General features: G+C 38.3%; 1 protein-coding gene across 3 annotated transcripts in view; it reads left to right on the top strand.

Moving 5' to 3' along the window:
* Positions 1-6011: 6011 nt before the first annotated feature.
* The window catches only part of LOC106874440 (protein MIS12 homolog), a 53142-nt gene continuing 49222 nt past the window's right edge, over positions 6012-9931 (top strand). For all 3 annotated transcript variants that reach the window (XM_014922174.2, XM_014922175.2, XM_052970684.1), the window contains exons 1-2: positions 6012-6128; positions 8452-8519. In XM_014922174.2, coding sequence (XP_014777660.1) covers positions 6041-6128; positions 8452-8519 — 156 coding nt within the window. In that variant the 5' untranslated portion in view covers positions 6012-6040. The remainder of the gene's footprint in view (positions 6129-8451; positions 8520-9931) is intronic.

Here is a 9931-nt window from a genome sequence, read left to right as displayed (position 1 = left end):
ATATATAGAAAGAGAGAGAGAGAGAGAGGGGGGGGACCAGTCAAGCAGCACATCACGCTGTAATTCTTGGGCTGAGAAATCAACACTTAAAAGCCATAATTTTAAGGAGCGATAAGAATTTTTGAATAAAGGAAAATGGGTAGTGGTGGGTCGGTACCGCCAGCGAGTAGATAGGGCTCTTAATTGTAGATTTTAAATATTTGAGAGACAACAATGCATAAATCGTAATTTTTAAAAGAGCAATGAATTCTGGGTGATTAGAATATAACGTAGCATGAATTTAGGAAGCTTAGAAAATGAATAAGCATGAATTTGAAACATTTTAGAAAATTCAAATTGAAAAAGGAAAAAGATCTCCAAAAATTTGCACCACTTAGATATCTATATTAATAAAAGTGAAATTCTGTCTGTCTGGGACCTCTGTGTGTGTCAGTCTACATTTGCCCTACATAGACATATTATACCTTTTCAGAATCAGGATGATCCTATGATTGAAAATCTGCTCTTTGTATGGTTCTTGAACATCCAGCATTAGGATCTGATTTAAAAGCATTTGGGTTGGTATTTCTAGCTGGTAAATCAACTGTGAGAGGTACAAGTTACCTCTCTTGGCTTTAAGTTTTACTAAGGAATTTAGTGGCTCTTTTATCTTTTTCAATCATTAGACTACAGCCATGCTGGGACACTGCCCTGAAGAATTTTAATCAAACAAATCAACACCACTTCTTTCTTTTTATACCTGGTACATTTTATTGGCCTCTTTTACCGAACTGCTAAGTTTTGTGAACGTAGACACTACATCACCATTATCAAGCGGTTGTGGGAGACACAGTCACAACACGCACACACACACACGTATATCTTCTATTCAAATTTTGAAAGAACTCCAAAAGTTACAAGTTTTTCATTTAAACTGTATTTAAAGTAAAGGGTAGTGAGGCTTATAATGAATTTATCAAACGTTTGACATCTAAGTGTTGTTCATGTCTAGATTAGACAGTATGTCATTGCTGTTCCCTATTGCCAGGCCTCACATACCTCTGTCATCACTATGCCATCTTTTTATGGAGTATATAGGACAGTTATGTGCCTGTCCCCATCTTGCCACTCTGCTTAGTACAACTAGCATACTACTACTTGTCTGTTAAGTGTTATTTGAGTGGCATATGACTGCTGTATTCAACAGAAGCGACTGCATAGAGGTGTCTTCATTATCTTCGGGTGGTGTATATTTTTCTGGATATTTTAACTGCTATTGAAGAAAACTGAAAACTCTCCTACAACTGTGAACTGATGACAAGTCTCAAATGAGGGAGGTTTACACAGTTACTAACGTCTCCAAGCTATTTAGCTTTCATGTGGATGAGGTTTGATAACAGGAAGGAGAGAGAGAAATGTATTGTGCGATATCAGCTGCCTCGATGCTCATGTGATTATAGAGGTGACAATTATGTTATTAACCTTTTCAATACCAACCCACCTGTGACTACTTAAATATGAACACTTTAGAGCAGGTAAATTGAATTATATAACCTGAATGATAACGTGATATTTCACTTTGTCAGCATAATAAACCAGCATAAAATAAACGAGCAGTGAAACTGTAGTTGCTTGATCAGATAGAAATAGCACTGAAATTGTTGATATCATTCCACACCATTTTGAAATGTTAAGGGCATTTTAGATTGTGATTCTTGATGCATTGCCGAAAGGAAAGATGAGATGGGCTTGTTTTGGATGTTTTGATCAAAGGTCTTGGATTTGAAAAAAGAATTTTTTTTTGTTTCTTATCAAGCTTCAGTGGCTGTGTGGTAAGGACTTTGCTTTCCAACCACATTGTTCCTGATTCGATCCCACTCCGTGGTACCTTGAGTAGCCTCAAGCCAACCAAATCTTGAGTCAATTTGATAGATAGAAACTGAAAGAAGTTTGTGTGTGTTTTTGTCCTCCACTGCTGCTTGACACTTAATCCCCATCACTTATCAGTTTGGTGAAAGAAACCAATAGAATAAGTACCAGACTTCAAATAAGTCCTGGGGTTGATTCATTTGACTAAAAATTCTTCAAGGTGGTGCCCCAGCATGATTGCAGCCTTCAAGGTGGTGTGCGTGTCTGCATCCAAGATGCTTGGTGCCTTGCTGTACTCACCATGTTGGACCACTGAACTTAACATGTTTTTTTTCATTCTCTCTCTATTTTTTCCCACTTATTCCTTTCTGTCAAAGAGCGTAAGCTTGAAATGTAAAAGACTTTTTCATTTTTCTCGAGCATAAGACTAATACCCTTGCTTGTTGTTCCGACACCTGTCTTCGTCTTTGTTTTTCTATAAATTTGAACTGTGTGTGTCATCATCATCTTTAAACGTCCATTTTCCATGCTGGCATGGGTTGCCTGGTTTAACTGAGGACTGGTGAGCCAGAGGCTGCACCAGGCTCAATCTGATCTGGTAAAGTTTCTACAGCTGGATGCCCTTCCTTACACCAACCACTCCGAGAGAGTAGTGGGTGCTTTCTACGTGCCACCGGCGCGAGGGCCAGTCAGGCGGTTCTAGCAATGACCATACTAAAAGGTGTTTTTATGTGCTACCTGCACGGAAGCCAGTCCAGGGGCACTGGCAACGACCATGCTCGAATGTTGTTTTTTACGTGCCGGTAAGGTGATGCTGGCAACGATCACACTCGAATGGTGCTTTTCAATTGTCACCAGCATGGGAGCCTATCTGTGGCCCTGGTAACGATCACACTCGGATATGCTTATATATACACACACACACACACGAGTCTAGTATGCTCAGTTGGATGTGTAATGTAAGTGTACATGCTCAACAGTGCTAATATTTTTAGAGAGAAGTTAGGCATAAGAGGAATTGGTTGCTGTATGCAAGAGAGAAGACTGTGCTGGTTTGGTCATATGATGTGGATGAATACCAACATTCTCATAAAGAAGTGTTGATCTTTCAAAGTAGATGGAAGTGGGAAAACCAGGGTGACGGAATGAAGAACTGAAGAACAACCGAAGGAAGCTGAATCTTTCAGCCTAGATGCTTGGCACCTTGCTGTGCTCAGGAAGACTTGCACTCTGCAGCAGCAGTGTTAAGACCGATACTTCTAGTGATGTAAAGCACTTGTGGTGGTGCTACATAAAAACATCCAGAACACTCTGCAAAATGGTTGGTGTTAGGAAAGGCATCCAGCAGTAGAAACCACGCCAAATCAGACCAGAGTCTAGTGCAGCTTCCTAGCTTTGATGAAACTGCTCAACCGATGCCAGCATGGACAACAAATGTTAAATGATGTATGTTGTATGGATAAGTGCATATATGACTCCCATTATTGCCCTTAATTTATATTATTCACATTTATATTTTTTTGTTTTTACTTTTTTTGTATTTATTTATAGCCTTAATCTACTTCATTAAGTTGACTTTGCTTTTCATCCTTCTGAGGGTTGATAATATAGCAAAATGTCTATTAAAACATTTTACTTTGGACAAAACCCACAGCATCGTATTGTTCAATGGTGTATATACATTAAGTATAATGAAGACCATCTGAAGAAGAAATGAGAACAGGTACATACAAAGCACCAAACACTCTGTAGATTCTTCAGATTATGGCATTTAAAAATAAAAACGGGTTCCATTAGAATCCACTTTAATGGATCCCTTTGTTACTTTAATCCTAATTGAGAATTCTACCTGTGCATTTCAGTTGATTTGGAAAATGAAGAATTAAGGCATTTAGTAAATTAACTTAATCATCATACAGCTAATTTAGAACGATAATAACTTGGTTATGGAAATATTTTCAATTTGAATATAAAGATGGTACTCTATCATGTTCTACAACAAGATGGTAGGAACGAATCAGGGAACTGTAAAACGGGCTTGATATTATAGTACAAGTGGTAGCTTAAGGAAAGTCTGGCCTGAACTGGTGACTGCTTATGTACCACAAATGAACCCGAGACATTTTTGCTGATACCACTATCAATATTTCTTTCTACTATAGATACAAGACCTGAAATTTTACGGGAGGCAGCTAGTCGATTACATAGACCCGCCAGTGCTTTACTGGGTCTTATTTTATTGACACAGAAAAGATGAAAGGCAAAATCATCTTCAGTTGAATTTGAACTCTGAATGTCAAAATTGACGAGATGCCCCTGGAGCATTTTGCCAGGCAAATGATTCCGTTTGCCACTTTGATGCCACTGTTAATATCGAAGTTCACATTGGTTTCAACCTTCGGCAGAAGGCCAGCAATTTTTGGTTAGGATGCAAGTTGATAACATTTTCTTATTTTTATCGACCCTGAAATAATGAAACACAAAGTTGACTCCAGCAGCATTTAAACTTAGAATGTAAAGTTGAAAGAAATGCTAAGAAGCATTTTGCTCAGCCCCGTAACGATCCTGCAAGCTTGTCTTATTAAAGCTGATATTAAATATACGCTTGTAATGTTTATGTCCTGCACCACAAAAATAAATTAATGCAGTTTACACTCCCTCCCACCCCTCTCTGTCTCTCTCTCTCTCTCTCTCTCTCTCTCAAAAGGAACAAATGAATGAAGTTAACCTGAACAGGTACTGAAACAGAACCAAAGAATTTAAAATTGACTACAGGCAAGAACAAATTGTTGTGCACTCTTCTGCACCAACTCAACTGCCCACGCAGAAGTGATTGATTCTTCATAGCAGATTCCAGTACATTTTATTTATGGCATTGATGATTAGTGCACACACTTGGCGTTGTCCATAAATAAAGAGTAAATTGAATTCTTCTCTTAGTTCAGAGTCATATAAATAAATTCTGTCAAAAGCTTTACAAGTTTCTCTAAAGCAGGCAGGCAAACCTTATAGAATCGTCTAGATACAATCTTTATTATATACGAAATTCTTTGTGGTGGTTGGTGGAATTGTATACAACTTAGAAATGATAACAATTTGTTCCTTATAGTTATTAGAAAAGAAAGAAATGGAACAAGCTAGGTAATCAAGTGTAATGTTAATCTATTGTTGAATATAAATTAAAGATTAGTAGTATAAGGCATGAATATATGCCATCAGGTTGATGACCGGACCCCTTCAGCTTCCATGATCATGGGGACAACAGGAGACTTAACATGGTCACGACAATACCATGCACACAGATAAATCTGTCATCCTTGCCCTGAATGTGCAGAATGGAAGTAGCCAAAATAAATACCAAATATTGCCAATCATTGTGCCCGATGTTCTAACAATTCTGCCAACTTACCAACCTCAACTAGTACTTTATGCTATGAGCCTAAGGAGGACAAAAAATTGAAGTTGACCTTGCAAGTATCTGAGCACCAAAGAACTGGAACAGACTTAAGAACTTTGTTTCTGCCAGAAGGGAATTGATGGGGTGGCTGGATTTCCATCTTGCCTTTGTTGAAATTGTAATAGAAACATTATCTATGGCAGTAATGATGGGTTGCAAAGTGTTATCCAAACTGAACTTTACTTCAGTTGTCTAAGTTTCGTGTATGCATATATATATATATATATATATATATATATATATATATATATATATATATATATATACATACATATGTGTGTGTGTGTGTATATATACTTACTTGGAAATGGATGTGTGGTGTTCGATTAAATAATATATATATGGGTACAGAAAATTCGCAGCTTATTCCTCATCAGTCAACGTCTGAAAGATCATTACAATTTCACACATTCAATGTTGGTATTGTTCACTTTTGGTGGTGCTAGTGGCCAAAAGCCACTGGGAATAGCTAACGAATGTACAGGACAATGACAGAAACAAATACGGTATATGCAATGAAAGAAGCTGTGTGGCCGCGAGACAGACAAATATGTGGTGGTGTAAATGAAAATGTCTTGTAGGACTGGTGACGAGAAGGATGGATAAAAAGTCAGAAAGGAGGGAGAGAGAGTGGGAGGAATGTAAATTTGATGCACAGACAGGGACACAGACAGACAATGAAATTCATACTCGTTTTTCTTTTTCTTTTAGTCCTCATTTCAATAAGGTACCAAGATGGCTGAAGCTGATCTTGAAAACATGAAAGTGGAAGAGTATGCCACCCAGTTTTTTGGATTCACACCAAAGTCATTCTGTAATGGAGGTGAGTTTACAATAAGAGACAAGACTAGATACTCGTGTGTTTATTTTTAATCTTTTGTTTTTGCTGTTTATTGCATGTTCCTACTAACTTTACTCTTGCTTTCCGTCTTGTGTTTTTTTGTGTATCATAGAAAGAGAGAGAGAAGCTGAAGCTTTAAGTTACCATTTTGCTATTCTTTTTCCCTACTTTTTACCTCTCATTTGGTTGTCTGCAGGAAATTTGTTTGGTCACCACATTGCTCTCAGCTCATTCCCAAGTGTTGCACCTTGGGATCTTGCAAGTTTCTTCGAGCACAGACTCTGGATGAAACAATAACCAAGGTGATAGATTTTGTTGATGCTTTTTTTTTTGTCCCCATGGAAAACCATGACTTGTTACAGTCCATGTCAATCCTTACTCTGACTACTTCCTTCATAGTTCTTTCAGAAGACTGCATTTTGCTAATATGTTCCTTGAGAGTGGATTTGGTAAAAAGAAACTGAAAGATGCCTATTGTGCGTGTTTGAGTCTGTTTGTCCCCCCACCCCCCTTCACAACCTCTGTTGGTGTGTTTACGTCCCCATAACTTAGCAGTCCAGCAAAAGAAACTTATACCATAAGTACTAGGCTTAAAATAATTATTAAATACTGTAGCCCCTTGTGGGCAGTAAAGAAATAAAAATAATTAAGTACTGGGGTTGATCCATTCGATTAAAAATTCTTCGAGGCTATGCCCCAACATGGCTGCAGTCTAATGACTGAAACCAGTAAAAGATACATCAGCAGCGGATGTAAATATTGGTGAAACACCCAAAACTACTGTTCAATAGCCTTTGTGGTAATTGTTTTGCCCTGAATTATAAGCTTCTCCTTTGTCATTCTCTGTTGTAAATGCAATGAATTAGCAATTGCTTAATTGGAAACCTATAACTGATAGCATTATTTGCTTATATGCTAATACTGGTGGGCTGATTTAACAGGGTCTGGCGAATCGGAGGACTGCAGCATGACTCAGGGTCTACTTTGGTATGTTTTCTATGGCTGTATTTCCTTCGTAACACCTACCACTTTACTGCATAATTCAACTTTTTTTATTATGTCACAAGCTATGTGACAGTTACCTCAACTTGTAAGGCTATGACTCCTATTGTGGCTCCTATTAATTGAAGAACAGAAAAGGGTTCACGTTAGGGCCTAAGCCTTACAGTCATGGCCAAAAGTTTGGAACATAGGTCAGAAAATTAGAATTGAGCAATTGGATCAGTTATTAGGTAAGTTTATCTTTACGTTGTATATATTTGAATCGAATTGTACGTGGGCATAGCTATTTTAATTCTTGAAAAAATGTTCCAAACTTTTGGCTCTGTATATAAAATTCTATACTATTTTGCCCTTTCTCTGTTTCTTTTTCTCTTTTTGAAGGCTTTAAATTTAGCATCTGTATTTGTAACAAAAATGTAATTTCTCGCCTCCCAACAGTCTTGCTAGATTTATTATTGATGAGAAGGTTAGTGGAAGCTAGAATTAGTGACATTTTGATATCCTGTGTTTTTGAAAACTTATTTCTACATACAAGCAGAAATAAACGTGACAGCTTAGAGGTTGAAAGGCTTGTCTCTTTCCAGGGCTGCAGAGTCTTGGTCTGGATACTTGCAACAAAGTGGACTCTGCTGAAGACATTTAGGTAGCAATGCTAAAGCCTGGCATTCCATTGGTTATGTTGGTGAGTGTTCCAGTTAATTTGATCAACAAAACAGCCTGCTCATGAAATTAGTGTGCAAGTGGCTGCGCACTTCAGACACGTGTATCCTTAATGTAATTGTTAGGGATATTCAGCATGAGGCAGGATGTGACAAGACTGGCCCTTTGAATTACAGGTACAACTTCCTTTTTGCCAGCTCAGTGAACTGGTACAATGAGAAATAAAGTGCTTTGCTCAAGAGAACAGCACACTGCCAGGTATCAAACTTGCAACCATAGAGTTACAAACCGAATACCTTAGTCTCTTGGTCACATGGTGTCTAGTGAATCTAAACTGAGTAGCAAATAGAGGCTACCACCTAAGAGTAAGATTACTTTCTTTGATGGGCTTCACATAGTTTCCATCAACCTGCAGCTGTGGTTGTAATACCTGCCCACAGTTCTGTTTGGAGGTTTAAATTTAAATTTCAGAACCATATAGTTGCAAGGCAGACTTCATTATTGTTAATCTGAAGCTATGGTAGAAAGCATTTGCCCATGGTTTCACATGGAGGGGTTAACGTCCTTAAACCACAGTTACAAAGTGTGTTTCTACCTACAAAGCCATGCCTCTGTTCATTTACTTTTTCTGTTTCTCTAACAGTGTACAACGCCGTGAATGACTACATCATGGAATGTATGAAAGCAGTAGAAACCTACCTCACTGAGAAGGTAAGTATTTCCTATTTACTCTTTCAGATTATCTGAAACATTCCTGCTTTGTTAGCTGATGTAACCCTCTCTCCCAAACCACCATTTTTTACCATGTCTGTCAAAGCACTTTTCATTTTGTTCCTCCTGTCCTTTCTCAATTATGAGTTCTGTGTTTGCTCTCCTTCCCAAATTCTTCATTCTCTTTGTTTCTTAAGGACATACAGAACTCGTTTCCAAGATCTATTTTCAACCCATTTTTCTTTTCCATGTTTCTCAAACTCCAAATATGTATGAGCATTGAGCCTCATGCACCATTTCAGCGTTAGGCCTCATGGAGGCAATGACAGGTGACCAAGACCTTTATACTGTGCTTGTGTTGACCTGTCAAACCAAGTGAGACTGTAGTTGTGGCTGATGCTGGTGTCAGGTCAATGGCATCTGCGCTGGTGGCATGTAAAAAGCACCCACTATATTCTTGGAGTGGTTGGTTTTAGGAAAGGCATCCAGCGATAGAAACCTTGCCAAATCAGATTGGCTTACCTCCCCTGTCCCTCCCTCCCCTCTCTCATCTCCCCTACTCTCCCCTCTCCCCCCCCTGCCCCCTTCAACTAATCACATGGAAGCATTATCGACGGGCTAGATAATGGAGGAACAAGCAGAATTATAAGGTTATTTGATTCAAAAATGATCTGTTTCAGTGTTACTCTTTCAAAGGCAAATAACTTCGTTTTGACCTTGATTAATATTATTCTTGTCTGTTGTAATGCATCAGACCAACAGTAAAATAGCATAGCAAGGCAGAGAGAAGTAACAAGTGTTTGGTGAGATGACAGCAGTTAAAGAGAGGCAGTGGTGGTGATGGGGGAAGATAAAATGATGAGCAAAAAATTATAAAAGAATGTCGTCTACAGTGAAATTTTTTGCCTTAATGAAGCAGTGTTATGAACTCCTATAAACTTAAATGATTACAGGTAACCAAGACATTTGGTGATATGCTGTGCTTGAGAAGTCTCGCCAAGCCAAGTGAAGTCGTAGTTGTGACTGTTGTCAGTGGCCTGTAAAAAGCAGCCATTACACACTTGGAGTGGTTGATGTGAGGAAGGGCGTCCAACCATAGAAACCATTCCAAATTAGACTGCAACCTGGTGCAGCTCTCTGGCTTACCAGTTCTAGTCAAACTGTCGAACTCATGCCACCCTGATTATATATAGATGATATCTATCTGTGTGTGTGTGTGTGTGTGTGTGTGTGTGTGTGTGTGTGTGTGTGTCAATTCCATGGATCCTACTGGTAATAAAAGTAAATCTTGTTACTAGTTTAGTAGAAAGTGGGTTATACATCTTTAGATTGTATACCTGACTTTCTACTATAAAATTAGAGAAATAGACGGAACGCTGAACTCCAGACTAAACAACTCAAACAACATTTAT

The sequence above is a fragment of the Octopus bimaculoides genome, chromosome 9 (assembly GCF_001194135.2).
Source record: "Octopus bimaculoides isolate UCB-OBI-ISO-001 chromosome 9, ASM119413v2, whole genome shotgun sequence".
NCBI lineage: Eukaryota > Metazoa > Mollusca > Cephalopoda > Octopoda > Octopodidae > Octopus > Octopus bimaculoides.
Note: the sequence above shows the minus strand (reverse complement) of the source record. Positions and strands in the feature narration are given on the sequence as shown.